Here is an 18,216-nt window from a genome sequence, read left to right on the forward strand (position 1 = left end):
AGGGCAATTCATACAATACATTTAAACTGAGCTACTTTAATACCATCTCCGAACTTTCTACCACGACTCTGCAGTTCTTCGGCTGGTTCTTCCCTGTATAAGTTGATTGACAGATGTTTCGTCCAGTCAGCGGTGAGTAATCCCAAACCAATGGCGCTGTCTCAAACTGTACCTACCTTTTCCAGTTTGTCTGATTTGTCGTTGTGTTTTCTGACTTATTTTGTTTTCGAATTTGTCATTGTGTTTTCTGACTTGTTATAATGTTTTCTGAATTGTTATTTTGTTTTTTAGACTTGCATTTGCGTTTGTAATTTGTTCTTTTGTTTTCAGAATTGTGATCTGTTCTGCACTTCTCGGCCACCGTACTTCTGCGCAAGCGCTCTCTATTCATGTGCTAAATCTAATAACCCAGAAAGCGATTGCTTCATTTCTGGGGTTGATGGGGATATAAAGGTCCAACTAGAGAATGCAATATAACTGCTAACTACATTTTGCAATAATTTGTAATTATTCGCTGAGGGTTTGTTTGGATTTTTCAAGAGTCTGACCACAAAAAGAGCATGTGTGTCGATCATTATACAGTCCGGCATGTTTCATGGTACCAGTTATTAATAGTTTTATGACTGACTATGATAAAACTATGTTTTAGAACATAATTTCTAACTCATTTCCCCTTTATATGCATTCTCTGTATGTTTTGGGAATGCACCAGTTGTTGTATTTATCATCTTCTCCATTATTAATAATTAACAGAACATTAAATAAGAACATGTGTACAAACTCACTGTGAGTTTCTCAATCTGGAATCTGAACCTGATGTTTTCTGCTCAGAATAGACACAAATGGAATCTTGGGATCTGGAGTTCAAATTCATTAGGTTAGTGAGTGAGTCAGAGCACTGGTGCAAAATGCCTGTCAGAGCGCTTTGCTGGCTGGGGTTACAGCGGAGGGTAGCTCTTGACATTGTCAATGTACACATGCCAATTTAAAATACAAACAAAGAACAAGAGTAATGTGGAGAGATGGCTGGGTGTTACCAGCATTTCATTTATGAACCCTGTACTGATATATAAAAGAATTGTAAAAAAAAAAAAAAGACAAAAAAAAAAGAAAAAACAAAATAAATGTTTCCCAATTTTAGTTTGATGCTATTTAAATTAGTTTTATGATCAAATATCTTAGTTTTTATTGTGGAAGCAAAACAGTGCGATGCAGTACGATAATGATTGAAAGATGAACAAATAAACATTCCTCAAAAACCTGTTGTATCGTATTTGAAGCTCACATTCTAAAAAATGCTGGGTTAAATACAACCCAGTGCTGGGTAAATTTGTCCCTATTTTACCCAGCACTGGGTTGTATTTAACCCAGCATTTTTTAGAGTGTAAGCCTACGTTTATTAATCCAGTAAGTGTTAATCTTGTAACCAGCAATATAACATTTATTCTGATGTTTACTTAGTAAAAAATTCACAACAAAAATACATATGTATGACCTGAAGGTGGAAATTTTTACACTTATTAAGAATTTTACTTGCAGCAAAGATTTCATAATGTTGATCCTTTAGAGCAGTGGTTCCCAACTCTGGTCCTGGAGGCACCCCAATACTGCACATTTTGCATGTCTCCTTTCTCTGACACACCAATTTCAGGTCTTGGAGTCTCTACTAATGAGCTGATGACCTGAATCAGGTGTGTTTGATTAAGGAGACATGCAAAACGTACAGTGTTGGGGTGCCTCAAGGACCAGGGTTGGGAACCACTGCTTTAGAGGCCTTACAAATTTTCTTGTCAAATATGAAGCAGTAGACTTTATAAGGTTAAAACTTTACCTTTGGTATATTGTACATTTTATTTAATTAAATGAAGTAGTTTGGAAAATGGATGGATGCAACAATGAATAATCTTCCACCCCAGAACTGTGCAAAACTGCCAGATGCTATTAATCTTCCCAAGTCTGACTAAATCCATTTCACAATGCAATAGAATCTTGCAAGAGTTCATAATTCAAACGCAGGAATTCAATACAAGGGGGCCACGGCCCATGGAAACAGCCGCCACCCTATTTATGTAAGCACCCCCCAACTGATGACTCATCGCTGGCTGGAAACACTGAGCAGCAGAATTTCGAAGGTCTGTTCTAACTCCAACCAGCTCTGAAGTGCTGCTCTTAAACCAGCAGAGGACGCTTGAGGGTGAGGTCTATGAAGTTTTAATATTTACATATCAGACAGTCTATCTATTCAAAGAGTGACAGATATCATCTATATAGAGATAAATAGAAGATTTCATACAGTCAGTCCTCCTAAAAGCTGCTGTATTTGTGAGTTTGTGCGACTCAAAGGGGCACGGGACACTCTTGGCAAAAGTTCAGGAAACACTGAGTTGCTCCTGTTAAAAACGCTCAGAGTAAGTCCTAGCAGAGATAACATGCTCTCCTAAGATCCGGGACCCCTGCCAGGACACTCCCCTGAACTGAGGAATGGAAACTGAAACATGGTCTTTCAGTAAAAACAGTTTTGGTTTTTCCCACTAACGGTGAGGACAACCTCTAGAGCTGATGTCACGTTGTAGCAATCTGTGTGTTTGGAGGGCTGAGGAACTGGACGGCAGGTCCCATCACAGGAGCAGAGCCACTCCCCTTTCCTGAGCTCAGCTTGGAGGGGAAACCCAGGCTTTAAAAGTTTCATTCCACTTAGAAGACAGTCTCTCGCCAGACTTGCACCCACCAGCTTGTTCTTCTCGGACATCTCCAGCCTGCGTGTCTCAAGATGACCAGCTCCAAATCTTCTCAGACCACACGTAACATTGTGATCGCCTGCCTGGCCCTGTGGTCCATCATCTCTCTTATCATTATTGTGGTATGGGCCACCTCGCCCGAGATGAAAGGAGCCAGTCAGTGTCGGACGGAGATGCAAGACCTCAGGGAGAGACATGAAGGGGCAAAAGTCGTGTGGACCAAAGACCGAAAAGCTCTTGAGGATCTGGTGAGGCAGGGATGGAGGAACCAGACCACTTTACAGAAGCAAATCGACCTGTACAAGGAGCAAATACAGTCTCTGAACATCTCTTTGAATGACAGCCTGCAAGAAATTGTGAGTTTATCTTCTTGCTTGGGTTTCTTCTAGCCTTAACCTCAGTAGGTTACAGTGACATGCAGATTTAAAAAAAAAAAACTGACTTTCAGTTTTATTTTAGTTGAAACTTTTAGATATGAAACTGTTTTGTTTTACATAATGAGCCCCAACGGGAAGTTGAGAACAGGTCAGGTTGAGTTAAATCTGTAGAGTTATGCAAATATATGCCAAATCAAATGATCCGAACGTTAAACACATCTGCTGCCAGGATATCAATCTCAGCTCTTCCTGGAAAAAAAAAAAAAACTTTCCTGATAATCTTCACATTGTTCCTAGGGTTGTTGTGTTTCTGCCAAAACGTGGGTGTTAGATTGTATTCAAACTCAAAGAGGTTTTGGCTTGATTTTTGTGGCCTTGTTTTTGACCTTTGGAGGTGGCGGCGTTCACTCACACGCCCGTGAGATCTGACAGCCACACCTTAAAGTCTTAGCGCGAACAACCTCATCCCGGTTATGAACTTGTGTTTAATTAAGCTTCTGTTTCTCCGTAGGCTATTCTGAACGAAAACATCACAGTTTTGGACAGTAAAAATGAAAAATACAAACTCATCGAGGAGAACCGCACTGCTGAAATCAGCCTGCAGAAAGGTAGGAAAATTCCCGTCAGAGTTTTTCCTCTCATCAGAGCAGCCATGAAAGGAGAGCTCTCTCCCTCTCTCTCTCTCTGACGATATTCTTAGATGCATTTTCCCATGTAACCATAGAAACTCGGAAGAGACAACAAATAGGAAAGGCTTGTTTGTGACATGGAATTCTCTACAGTGGTTGGTGTAATAACATGAAGCGCAGTAACTAGTGGTATTTCTTCTATTTTTGCTCAGATTTCTTTGCCCTGTCTATATATAGTACGTGCATTTATGTATTGTATTCGCAGAAAATGTTGTCGAGTTCAATGCAAGTAAAAATGACTCTGCTGTTTAAAAGTTTGGGATTTTTTTATGTTTTTGAAAGAAGTATCTTCTGCTTACCAAGACAAGTCACATGGTTCAAGAAACATGTCTGATTATTATCAATGTCGAGAACAGTGTGCTGCTTCAGATTTGTGTGGATACTCTGTGAATATATATTTTTGTTTCAAATTCTTTGATGAATAGAAAGTTCAAAAGAAGAACAGTATTTATTTGAAATCATTTTTTTGTGAAGATGCGAAATCCTTTAGTGTTACTTTTGATACATTGAATGTATCTTTGAATCCTGAATCAAATATTTATTCCTTTAAAAAAAAAAATACTGACCCCAAATGTTGTATTCTATAACTGTTAGAATATCATAATATCATATATAATAAAAAAAGGTATTATTTTTAGTATAACTGCCTAACTCATCTAAAAAACAGCTTAATCTGGCTTAAGTTTGCTGGCTTCAACTGGTCTCCCAGCCTGGCTGGACAGATTTGTTGGTTGGTTATCAACATCATCTTCAACCAGACTAACCAGGTTAGAGCTTGTACAGACCGGAAGACTAGACCAGCTTAACCAGGCTGGGAAACCATTTAAAATCCAGACTGGAGACCATCTAGAACAGTTAAAGTCAGCTTTGCCAGGTGGAATTTTCTTTCATTTCACCATAGCATGAAGTGTAAAGACGTGGACCACCATGAACATGAACATGAACATCATCTTGATCTCAATGACAGCGGAGCCCAAGGAATCACCACAAGTAGTGTTACACTGGCTGTGATCGTTTGCCTTAGTCTGCTTTTAGTACCATGTAAGTGCTTTTTGTATTAGTTGAATCGTATTCCGAGTATGATTACAGTCTCTGTTGTGTCTGTGTTGATAATGAATCAGTATCCTGTGTGCTAATGAGATTCTGGTTTATTCTCAGAGACGAGAGGAAGGCTGGATGATGGAGTATTTGGGTACATGTTTCGGTTCAACACTGTTCTGAGGACACGGCTCTGGTGCACTTGTAACCCTGGACTGGAAGCACATGTAAATCGTCATTTGGAAGTGCTGATGCAAAATTTATGATCACGTGTAGTTAATGAAGGTGTTTGTGTTGCAAACATTTTTGGTGGCACGGCTGAGAGCATCGAGAATTTATTCACCTTCAACAAATGCTGTACTGCTGTACTTCATTGGTGGTAACTGTTTTTTTTCTTTAGACTTTTTTATTTGGGAAAAATATATAGATTTTAGGGTCTAGATGTTTCGGAATTGTATTTATTTTTGTTTGGAGTAACCTGGCTAATATGCCAATGATATATGTTAAGAGCTATTCAGAAAGTTTTACCACTGTCTGTTTTTTTTTATTTTTAGAAATTCATGAAAACCTTTTGAAAGCTATTTTTGAATAAAGTCACAATGTTGTCTTTAATGTGTATGACCTTTCCATCAGTACTATGTCAGCCTTTTTAAACAATAATCTGTTGAAAGATTTCCTTGTACATATTGACTAGTGAAGGACCAAGAGTAACACACACACACACACACACACACACACACACACACACACACAGACAGACACACACACACACACAGACAGACAGACAGAGAGAGAGAACAACAACGAATATAGGCTACTAATACTACAGTCTACCTTCAGCTATAAAACTATGGTAACTTATCACACAAATGTACTAAAAATTAGAAATTAAACAACTTATACTGAAAGCTGTATGTTTTTAAGAATATACTATATTTAATAATTTATTATGATACTGAAATAAAGCGAGTAATAGCCTAGCTATTTGGTCATGTGATCTCAACATGTTGAGGGGGCGACCCACTCCCATGTAAATTATAAAATTATGACTACTGCTTTCCAGTCTGCTCCTATTATGTACATTTAAACATTTACTTTAAAATTAGGGGAACATTTAACACAGCGTAAAACAGCAATACCCAGATTGCCTTACGTTATCGGAAATGACGTTGCACAGACCCGCCCCTCGACGCCTTCCAAAATAATCGCGCTTTGTGTATCCAACATGTCTGCGCCCGTGGAGGTAGTTCTGTCTGCAGATTCAGCGGGGCAGCTGTTTAACTGCGCGGTTTTCGACCCTCACTCCGGGTCAGAATTCTTGTCCTATCGCGGGGGTAACACGTCCTCCAGGTCTTTAACGGTCCTGAACGGAGAATACATATTAGGAGCTCAACTCGGCAAGAACTTCATAAACGTGTGGGAGATCCAAAGAAAGGTGGGTAGAGAGCTAAGGTTACTGCATCTGAAAATAAGCTCAGTTCAGAACAAGCGTTCTTCAGTTTAATTAGTTAACTAAAAGAAGATAATCGTTAATGGACAGTTGACATGTCAAACTGGGACAGCGGTGACTTAAGTGCTGCTTTAATATTTAAATTAATTAAATATTACTCGAAAGCCTTCTTACTTTTTAAAAATGTATGTCACATCTTACTAGCTTAAAGTAAAATAAGCTAAGCTATATTTCATACAAATATTAGCTTAAAAATATTGGTAAATGGTAAAATCCCAACCATGTTATTTGTCAGCGTAATATGCATGTTGCAGTCATCACTGATAATATAAAGTCAAGCTTTTCTCATATTTGAATAAGCAATGTGCAGAATAGGCTATTCCAGGATGATGCACAAGTTTTTAATTTTAGGAGAATATCCACCAACATGTGCTTTCTGTCAAAACCCCTTATCCATGATGCATGATTTATTAGATTGTACTGGTCTTAACCCTGTGATAAACCTTTTATGCTCAGCTAACACTTTTGAAGAAATGTTTAACCAAAGTTAAACCAAATATAGTTTTTTTTAGCATAAATAGATTGATATAGTTTATAACATTTTCTCACCATGGGAATAGCCACAAAAGCTGGCATGGCGTTAAAAACAAACTAACTATTTAAAAAATAGTCAACAGTTTATTGGTTTATCATTGTTAACAGAGATTAAATAAATAAGCATTAGTTATATAGATGATGGAGTTGTGACTGGGTTTGTGATTTAAGACACATGTGCAATAGACATGGCAGCCTAGACAGGTTTTAAATCTTTGGTTCAGTGAATGAAACTAAAAGTGCACCTGCCACAAATTAATCAATATTAAAGCTTTTTACAGCCAGAAATATCTGATCTGACTCAAATGTGATACAATTATTACTCTGTTTTCATGCAGTATTTAAACATCAAATTTGAATGGCTGTGACTCCCGATGAATTTATGACGATCTATGATATTCATTAGTCATTGACTGTGGAGTACAGATTGAATGTATTGGGAGAGCATTTCTAAATGCTCTGAATAACTTCCGAACTACGTTTCAGGACCAGCTACAGCAGAAGATTGTGTGTCCTGGGATTGTAACGTGTCTCTGTGCGTCTCCTGATGGCCTCTATGTCCTGGCAGGCATTGCTGAAGCTATATACCTGTGGGAGGTGAGGAGGAGGGTTTTGGCTATCAAGAAATATCACATTGTTTTTACATAATTCTCATTTAGTTAACTCATTAAAAAAATGTCAAATGCATGCTCTTCTATGATGATTTTTTACTTAAAATTCACTATTATTTTGGGGGGCATAAATGAAAAATTCATATGACTGTGAAGTCTTTTCAAATATAAAATATTTTAAAATATATAAAAAATAATATAGTTCAGGTTGTAAAATGTCATATGGTGCAAGTCTGAAAAAAACAGTAATATTTATGAAATAAAAAAAATACTTGACAAATATATTTAAAAACTTTGAAAATAACTCCCATATATTAAGGTGTAAGGAAAATATGTAATTACTTTAAAAGTTTTAAGACCATATGAACAAAATGAATGCAAAGCGTTTATATTTCTTGGCACATGTCTTTTAAGCTGGATTTATTGTGGACTCTTTCTTTTAATACTTTCTAATAGATGTCAACAGGAAATTTGCTGGCTATTTTGAGTCGACACTATCAGGACGTGAGTTGCATCCGTTTCACTGATGACAGCAGTCATTTTGTGTCAGGAGGGAAAGACAATCTGGCTCTCATATGGAATCTCTCCAGGTGCGTTAAAGGCGTAACTAATCATTTCTCTTTTGTTTTCAACTGCTACTGTGCCTATAAGTCTTGACCTTAATGAGTGAGAGCTAATCTACAGAGGTTTCCTCAGTTGTCAAAGTTGCACATGCAGGAAGTGGTATTGAAGTATCTTTTTTGCCTTTTTGACTTGAGTAATGAGCTTACTAATATTTGTCAGATTGGTAGAAAACAAAAACATGAATACATTTTTCACTGTTTTAGCTTTCTCTTCTCGCATAGTACACCAAGCACTTTAAGACATAATATATTTAGTTCATTCATGACAACTCTCTGAAGATTTTAGCATGGTGATGGATGTTAATGTATCTGGTTTTGGCGGAATAGATCTGCTACGCTGCTGCTGAATTACTGCTGCTGTTAATATCATAATATCATATATAATAAAAAAAGGTATTATTTTTAGTATAACTGCCTAACTCATCTAAAAAACAGCTTAATCTGGCTTAAGTTTGCTGGCTTCAACTGGTCTCCCAGCCTGGCTGGACAGATTTGTTGGTTGGTTATCAACATCATCTTCAACCAGACTAACCAGGTTAGAGCTTGTACAGACCGGAAGACTAGACCAGCTTAACCAGGCTGGGAAACCATTTAAAATCCAGACTGGAGACCATCTAGAACAGTTAAAGTCAGCTTTGCCAGGTGGGAGAGCATGTTGACCGAGATAAGACCATCTCAAACCAACTCATGCCAGCTAAGACCAACTCAAACCAACCTGTTAAGACCATAAAGCCATCAAAAGTTACTGCTTTTTTTTCAGCAGGGAACAGTACTGTTTATCCAAATTTATATTGAGCATTTCAAAGCCAGAATATTGTTTAATTTGCAAAGGATTTCCTGCCTCACTAAACAACTGCAGGAAATGACTCCTGAATGCATGAGATATGAAAATAACGGGTAATACAAAGGGCCCCTTTTACCCGCCTGATAAAGCGGTTATCTGAAAAAAGCTAGCTGACTTTGGAAAACCTTTTCACAAAACAGGATAGGTGTGATGTCCAGAAAAACGTTTCACACCAAGACCATATTTTAACACCAGTGTTGAACTTGAGACAAAGCAGCAAGTGAACAACACCAGCCAGCTACCAACTAGGACTCAAAATAGTGCTCTGACATCACCGAGGTCCTTTAAGAAACGAACTGATAAGTTACGCAGTGCCTAGACATTGCCTTATAAGCCAATGGACTTATTTCTTCAAAGAATGTTTGGCATATTGTTAAGAGAGTTTGAAGAGGAGCGCTAACATTGCGAGAGGCTTCACACTATTGGCAGTACATAGAAAAACGTTACGAGTTGTATTGTCTGAGGAGAGTTTTTCATTATCATTTCAGACCAGATTGAAGCCCTGGAGCACAATTTGACTCTGAAGGCCCAGGAGTTGGCATCATGTGAGGCTTTACACCTCGCTTCTAAACAGCTCCAAACTGCTGCAGAGAAGCAGAAACAGGCCTGCGAGACCACCAAGCAATATTTACAGAAGCAGCTGTAAGTCATACAGCATCTCTTCCACCACTATTTCATCGCACTTGAAAGAGTTCTTGTTTTATTAGACTGAATTAGATTATAAACCATGCAATGTGAAATATCCCTCAAAATCGTACATTGCATTGCATTTTTGCTTGCTGATGAGTTTAACCTATCACATTTTGCTGCTGAAATGATATATTAATGATATATAAGACATACTGCTGCTGCACAAATAGCATATAAAATAACCCGTAGCAGATCTATACAGGTGGAGCTGGGGAAGGTGAAGGGTTTCAGAGAAACTCTGGAAGTGCTCTGCAGGAAACTCAAGTGAATGCTAGCCAGCCATATGAATGCAAGGCAGTAAGCTCATTGGCTGCATATGCAGCATGAACCAATCAGCTTGTGCCAAGTCGTTTAACTCTCTGAATATCATCAGTTACGTTAACAACCCGTCAGCCTGCACCATATAGAGTTTCATGACTGAACTATATTTAAAGACTTAAAAGGTGACATCGCTAAATTGCTGCTTGTCTGAACCTTGGGAATATTGAGAGATGAGACTAGAATATTAAAGGGTTAGTTCACCCAAAAAGAAAATTGTAATTTACTCACCCTCGTGTTGTTTTGAAACCCGTAAGACCTTCGTTCATCTTTGGAACACAATTTAAGATATTTTTGATGAAATATGAGGGCTCTCTGACCCTCTCATAGACAGCAAGGTAACTACCACGTTCAAGGTCACTACCACATCACTGGTTCAACTGTAAAGTTACAAAGCTACAAGAATACTTTTTTGCGCAAAGAAAACAAAAATAACGACTTTATTCCACATTTTCGTGGAATACAATTGAGAAGAGACAAATGAGTGATTTGAAATGAAAACCTTATTTGATATATATATTATATTTTTTATTATATTATATATTTTGTTTTTCAAAACTGGACATATAAAACATAATATATAAAGGGTTTCTTAATATATATATACAGTTAGATCCATATATATTTGGACACGGTCACAATTTTCACAATTTTGACTCTGTATGGCACCAGAATAGAATTAAAATGAAACAATCAAGATGAAATTGAAGTGCAGACTTTAAGTTTTGATTCAAGGGGTTGAAAAAAATAAAACATAAAAAGCTTAGAAATTACAACCATTTTTATGCACAGTCCTCCCAAATTCAGGGGCTCAAATGTAATTGTAATAAATATAATAAAAAATAAAATGTTCATTTTTAATATTTTGTTGAGAATACTTTGCGGGCAATGACTGCTTTAAGTCTGGAACTCATGGACATCACCAGAGACTGGGTTTCCTCTTTTGTGTTGCTTTGCCAGGCCTTTACTTCAGCTGACTTCAGTTGTTGTTTGTTTGTGGGTCTTTCTGCCTTCAGTTTTGTCTTCATCAAGTGAAATGCATGCTCAATCAGGTTGAGATCAGGAGATTGACTTTGCCATTGCAGATTATTCCACTTTTTTTACCTTCAAAAACTCTTGGGTTGCTTTTGCTGTATGTTTTGGGTCATCGTCCATTTGCACTATGCAGCGCCACCCAATCAACTTTGCTCCATTTGACTGAATCTGGGCAGAGAGTATATCCCTGTACACTTCAGAGTCCATCCAGCTGCTTCTGTCTTCTGTCACATCATCACTAAACACCAGTAACCCAGTGCCACTGGACATCATGCATGCTCATGCCATCACACTGCCTCCACCATGTTTCACAGATGATGTTGTGTGCTTTGGATCATGAGTTGTTCCAGGCCTTCTCCATACCTTTTTCTTCCTGTCATTCTGATACAGGTTGATCTTAATTGCAGCTGTCCAAAAAATGCTTTTCCAGAAGTGGTCTGGCTTTTTTAAATGTTTTTTGGCAAAGTCTAATCTGGTCTTGTTTGCACCTTGTGGTGAATCCTGTGTATTTGCTCTGGTGACGTCTTCTCTTGATTGTAGACTTTGCCAGTGCGTGCTAACTCCTGGAGAGTGTTCTTCACTTGGCTGGATGTTGTGAAAGGGTTTTTCTTTACCATGGAGAGGATTCTCCGATCATCCACCACTGTTGTCCTCCGTGGACGTCCAGGGCTTTTTATGTTGCTGAACTCCCCAGTGCGTTCTTTTTTTTTTTTTCAGAATGTACCAAACTGTTGATTTGTCCACTCCTAATGTTCCTGATATCTGGATTGTTACACACACATATATTTATATATGCATAATAAATATACACAGCACACACGCATATACTATGTAAATAAAAACTTTTATTTTGTATGCGATTAATCGTTTATCATCAGTTACGTTAACAACCCGTCAGCCTGCACCATATAGAGTTTCATGACTGAACTATATTTAAAGACTTAAAAGGTGACATCGCTAAATTGCTGCTTGTCTGAACCTTGGGAATATTGAGAGATGAGACTAGAATATTAAAGGGTTAGTTCACCCAAAAAGAAAATTGTAATTTACTCACCCTCGTGTTGTTTTGAAACCCGTAAGACCTTCGTTCATCTTTGGAACACAATTTAAGATATTTTTGATGAAATATGAGGGCTCTCTGACCCTCTCATAGACAGCAAGGTAACTACCACGTTCAAGGTCACTACCACATCACTGGTTCAACTGTAAAGTTACAAAGCTACAAGAATACTTTTTTGCGCAAAGAAAACAAAAATAACGACTTTATTCCACATTTTCGTGGAATACAATTGAGAAGAGACAAATGAGTGATTTGAAATGAAAACCTTATTTGATATATATATTATATTTTTTATTATATTATATATTTTGTTTTTCAAAACTGGACATATAAAACATAATATATAAAGGGTTTCTTAATATATATATACAGTTAGATCCATATATATTTGGACACGGTCACAATTTTCACAATTTTGACTCTGTATGGCACCAGAATAGAATTAAAATGAAACAATCAAGATGAAATTGAAGTGCAGACTTTAAGTTTTGATTCAAGGGGTTGAAAAAAATATAACATAAAAAGCTTAGAAATTACAACCATTTTTATGCACAGTCCTCCCAAATTCAGGGGCTCAAATGTAATTGTAATAAATATAATAAAAAATAAAATGTTCATTTTTAATATTTTGTTGAGAATACTTTGCGGGCAATGACTGCCTTAAGTCTGGAACTCATGGACATCACCAGAGACTGGGTTTCCTCTTTTGTGTTGCTTTGCCAGGCCTTTACTTCAGCTGACTTCAGTTGTTGTTTGTTTGTGGGTCTTTCTGCCTTCAGTTTTGTCTTCATCAAGTGAAATGCATGCTCAATCAGGTTGAGATCAGGAGATTGACTTTGCCATTGCAGATTATTCCACTTTTTTTACCTTCAAAAACTCTTGGGTTCCTTTTGCTGTATGTTTTGGGTCATCGTCCATTTGCACTATGCAGCGCCACCCAATCAACTTTGCTCCATTTGACTGAATCTGGGCAGAGAGTATATCCCTGTACACTTCAGAGTCCATCCAGCTGCTTCTGTTTTCTGTCACATCATCACTGAACACCAGTAACCCAGTGCCACTGGACATCATGCATGCTCATGCCATCACACTGCCTCCACCATGTTTCACAGATGATGTTGTGTGCTTTGGATCATGAGTTGTTCCAGGCCTTCTCCATACCTTTTTCTTCCTGTCATTCTGATACAGGTTGATCTTAATTGCAGCTGTCCAAAAAATGCTTTTCCAGAAGTGGTCTGGCTTTTTTAAATGTTTTTTGGCAAAGTCTAATCTGGTCTTGTTTGCACCTTGTGGTGAATCCTCTGTATTTGCTCTGGTGACGTCTTCTCTTGATTGTAGACTTTGCCAGTGCGTGCTAACTCCTGGAGAGTGTTCTTCACTTGGCTGGATGTTGTGAAAGGGTTTTTCTTTACCATGGAGAGGATTCTCCGATCATCCACCACTGTTGTCCTCCGTGGACGTCCAGGGCTTTTTATGTTGCTGAACTCACCAGTGCGTTCTTTTTTTTTTTTTTCAGAATGTACCAAACTGTTGATTTGTCCACTCCTAATGTTCCTGATATCTGGATTGTTACACACACATATATTTATATATGCATAATAAATATACACAGCACACACGCATATACTATGTAAATAAAAACTTTTATTTTGTATGCGATTAATCGCGATTAATCGTTTGACTGGATTGTTACACACACATATATTTCTATATATTATATTTATATATGCATAATAAATATACACAGCACACACGCATATACTATGTAAATAAAAACTTTTATTTTGTATGCGATTAATCGTTTGACAGCACTTATACATATACATATATATATATGTTTGCTTATTTATTTATTTATTTTAACATGACAAAGACAGTACAACAAATACTTCTCTGGCGTATCATGTGTGATATCTTTATTTATTTTGACAATAATGTCACAATGCAAAAACATCCTTAATGTTCCAAAAATGAGCTTATTTTTATTCATTCTTGTTTCTTTTGATTTTTGGGGTGAAATATAACCGAGACATGTTCTTTCCCAGGCTTCTGAAACAGGGTTGCCTCCACGTTACGGACAGTAGATGGCGCTGGGAGTGTTTTCAATGTTTTCCAGCAGGTGCAGATGGTGAAATAAATCTAGATAAACAACCTTACATCTCCACTTTGTTTCAAGATGGCTTTAAGAACATCTCAACCAGAGTAATTAAGATTTAAAGCATGTGAAAAACGACTTTTAATTGGCTAAAATCTGCAGCTCTGGTTTGTCTAACCCTGAGGCAGTTTTTCCACTGCTTTCAGATACGTTCGGCTTCCAAGCTGTTTGTGTTCAGCCGATCTGTCCGTCTCTATTGTGCTGCGCTGTTATTGTTATCGATCTGAAGTAACGTACTTTGAAGCCATAGAGGTGAGACTGATGAGCAAAGACATTCACCTCAAGGCTTTCTGAGCATTATCAATTATGAGAGATGCCCAAACTTGTGGTATGTTTTTGAAGACTTGCAGTTTGAGGCTTCCTGCTGCATTTGACGTAACAGCTGGTTTTGAACTGAAGGTTGAAGGAGAAGGCCAGTGATGTCTCGCGGTCATGTTTGTTTGATGGCATTAGTTAAGGTAAACCAGGCCAACGGGCTGCAATGTATGAAAGAAGGAGGCAGGAGAGAGGCACGCAGCCATCAAACCAGGATGAATAATTCAGCGTCTGTCTCTGAGTTTTGAAAGGAGATGACGCGCATCTATTATTCTGTATCTGTATCGCTCGACAGAATAACCTCTCAGCCATCACCATAATCAACATAAAAAAACAATACAAATTACAATACAATACAATGCAATGCATTTTTATTATCAGCCATGGTTGAAATTAGTCTTTGACCATGCCAATACCAGACACAAAACACATGCCACAAAACACAAATAAAAACCACCATACTCATAACCAAATCACATAACCTTTTGATTAATAAATCCAATCACAGCAGGTACAAAGGATCTTTCATAAATATTTCTTATAAGCATATTCATATTGTGAAATGTTATTACAATTTAAATGTACTTTTTTCAATTTTCGGGATTCGTGATTTATTCCTGTGATGTGAATTTTCAGCATCATTACTAGAGTCTTCAGTGTCACATGATCCTTCAGAAAACATTCTAATATGCGGATTTGCTGAAACATTTCTTAAACACTTTTTTTTCTCAAAGAATGCTGAAAAAATGTATCACAGATTCCACAAAAATATTAAGCAGCACAACCGTTTTCAGCATTAATGATAAACAGCATTAATTTGAAATATAAATGGTTTGCAACATTTGAAATCTATTAAATATATTACGTGATAATGTAATATATTAAAATAGAAAACAGTTATTGTAAATTGTTATAATATTTCTGTTTTATTGTATTTTTGATCAAATAAATGCAGCCTTGGAAAGCAGAAGCATTAAAAACGGGGAAAAAAACAGTTCAAAACATTATAAATTCTGAATGATTCCAGACTTTTGACGGTTATGGATTTATAACAATACATACCAAAATATACATATTTTTATGGAAAACCTCCAGTTCATAACGGAGTTTATATAACTGAGTATTTTTGATCTCTTCATAACAATCGAGTCAAAAAAGGTTATTAATAAAAGGAGCATGTTTTACAAGAAAATAGGCCTACTATTTCAGTCTTTCTGCTTAAAATTTTTTGTAAACATTTGTGAAATTTGCTAGCAGTTTCTGAGTAAAAGAATTTCTAAGTAAATCCTGCACCAGTTTTTTTCAGCATATATAATTTTCAGCTTGTTGCGATTTTTAAAAATGTTTTTTTTAAACAAAAAATGTGAAAGGTATTTGTTGCAAATGTAACAATGCATTGTTAAAAATAAAGGGGCACGTTTTAAAAAAAAATAAAGAATAGAATTAGAATATCGAGTGCTAGAGTTAGAGGGTCAAATACAGATGGAAGAGATGTGTTTTTAGCCAATTTTTGAAGATGGTTAAGGACTCAGCTGCTCGGATTGAGTTGGGCAGGTCATTCCACCAGGAGGGAACAGTTAATGTAAAAGTCCGTGAAAGTGATTTTGTGCTTCTTTGGGATGCACAATAAAGCGACGTTCACTTGCAGAAGAGGCACATAAGTCTGAAGTAATGAATTTAGGTAAAGGGGTGCAGAGCCAGTGGTGGTTTTGTAGGCAAACATTAATGCCTTGATTTGAATGCAAGCAGCTACTGGTAGCCAGTGCAAATTGATAAACAGAGGTGTGACGTGCATATAAATGCCATTATGATGTCTTAATGATTTTATAGTGGTATATGTTGTCCTAATAGTCACAGTTTATTTTACATTTTATTTGAACCTTTTCTGGGGTTCTGATGAAACTATGTATAGAGACCAGGATCGGGTGTGGACACTTTTGACATGAGACCAGTGATTCTTTTTGACCAAAGAAGCCCCATCGTTCCCCATTATGGTCACAACAAAGTTTTCTGTATTCAGTTGTGGTAATTAAAAGAAACTAGGAGTATTGATATAATACATTAATTAACCCTGATTCATTTTGTGAATCCAGAAGTTTGAAGAACTTCAGACTGCTATGATAACTCACATGAACACAGCAGAAGTGAACTGTGGACAGAAGGAGAGACATGGACGCTCACCCAGAACTAGGAAACTCAATTAATGCAAATGTAAAATTGAGCACAAATCAGAAATGATCCTCACTCTCTCAGACATAAAAACGCAGATGTGTATGACAGATGTTGTTTAAGACGGGTCGGCCCCTGAGCTCGCCCAGCGGTGCCGCGTCAGGCAGCGGTGCTGACAGAATGGGGTTCAATTCTGTCTCATCTCACTTTATCTGCCCTTGTGTTTCCATCTGGATCTCCTTCTCGTCTCCGCATCTCTCTCATTCAGTCTTTTTCTTGAGGCTGATCGTTTGGCCAGACACATGCAACAGTCATTAGCAGTGTGACTTTACACAAGTTCAGTTTACTGAAAAAATGCTTGGAAAACAGTTGCCTTATTTTTTATGCAAACTTAAAGGGAAAATTCAAGTAATCAGCTAAAAGTGAAGAAATCAAACTCTTCCTGTATAAATTAAGCAATATTAAGTTTAATATGTCAGTTTCAGTTAATATATTCTAGAATGTTTACTAATGTTTTTTCATATTTGATAGTAAGATTACTGTTAATTCATTAAATACTGTTACATTTTGTACTGCAAAAGTTATTTTCAACAGATTTAGTCTTCCATTTTAAGCAATAGAGATATAGAAATAAGTACAATTGATTTCCAACATTTTTTCAAGTAAACAGAGCATGTTTTAGCAGAATTAATGGATATCGCAAATTGTGAAATCGAATATGAAAATAAATAACTTAGCAAAAGTGCTTTGCATAAAGTTAATGGCATAACAGCAATACTTATTTTTGAATAAATTATTCACATATATGATGTATATTGTGTATTATGTAATACTAATTGTTTCTGCATATTATTATACACTTTAAAATAATGAAGCAAAAATCAGTATTAAAACATAAAACCATAATAACCTCTAATTAACATGCTGATTAATTGTTTGTATATGATGTATGCGAGTTGTTAAAGACAGACATTTGCGAGTTTTTCTAAATAAAATATTTTAAATTTCAATTAAAAACACAAAAGCTATAAATCATAAAATGTCACTAAAATGATATTGTTTATGTATTTTATTTAAAGCATGAGAGTGTGTGAGATTCTTTTACAGTAAGAACAATGAATTTCATTAAAACATTTTTTTGAAAGAATAGTGGGTGTCAGGAGCATAGAGCAAGAGATGTGTATGAGGCATTAGAAGTTAGATATCATTTAAATGCACATGATCCAATAAAAAGCTAAAGAATGAACAATGATCAAAAACCATCTCTGTCATCAATCCATGAGACTATGTATATTTGACATTTGATTCATTCTTTTTTCTTCTCAATTTGGACTATTTTAATGCGTCTAATAATCCAATATGTGCAACCAATTTTATATATACATAATATATGTGAATCATTTATGTAAAAATAATAATTATTGCTGCTATTTCATTAACTTACTAAATGATTGCACATTTTTTCTTTGCATTTTACACTAAATCATTTGCATTGCTTCTTAATGACTTG

At 36.5% G+C, this 18,216-nt stretch overlaps 1 protein-coding gene across 1 annotated transcript in view; it reads left to right on the forward strand.

The window, feature by feature from the left end:
* Positions 1 to 6,024: 6,024 nt before the first annotated feature.
* The window catches only part of wdr18 (WD repeat domain 18), a 65,246-nt gene continuing 53,054 nt past the window's right edge, over positions 6,025 to 18,216 (forward strand). Inside the window, exons 1-3 of the mRNA XM_016282721.1 lie at positions 6,025 to 6,277; positions 7,373 to 7,483; positions 7,954 to 8,087. Coding sequence (XP_016138207.1) covers positions 6,068 to 6,277; positions 7,373 to 7,483; positions 7,954 to 8,087 — 455 coding nt within the window. The 5' untranslated portion in view covers positions 6,025 to 6,067. The remainder of the gene's footprint in view (positions 6,278 to 7,372; positions 7,484 to 7,953; positions 8,088 to 18,216) is intronic.

The sequence above is a fragment of the Sinocyclocheilus grahami genome, unplaced genomic scaffold (genome assembly GCF_001515645.1).
Source record: "Sinocyclocheilus grahami isolate Dianchi unplaced genomic scaffold, SAMN03320097.WGS_v1.1 scaffold165.1, whole genome shotgun sequence".
Taxonomy (NCBI): Eukaryota; Metazoa; Chordata; class Actinopteri; order Cypriniformes; family Cyprinidae; genus Sinocyclocheilus; species Sinocyclocheilus grahami.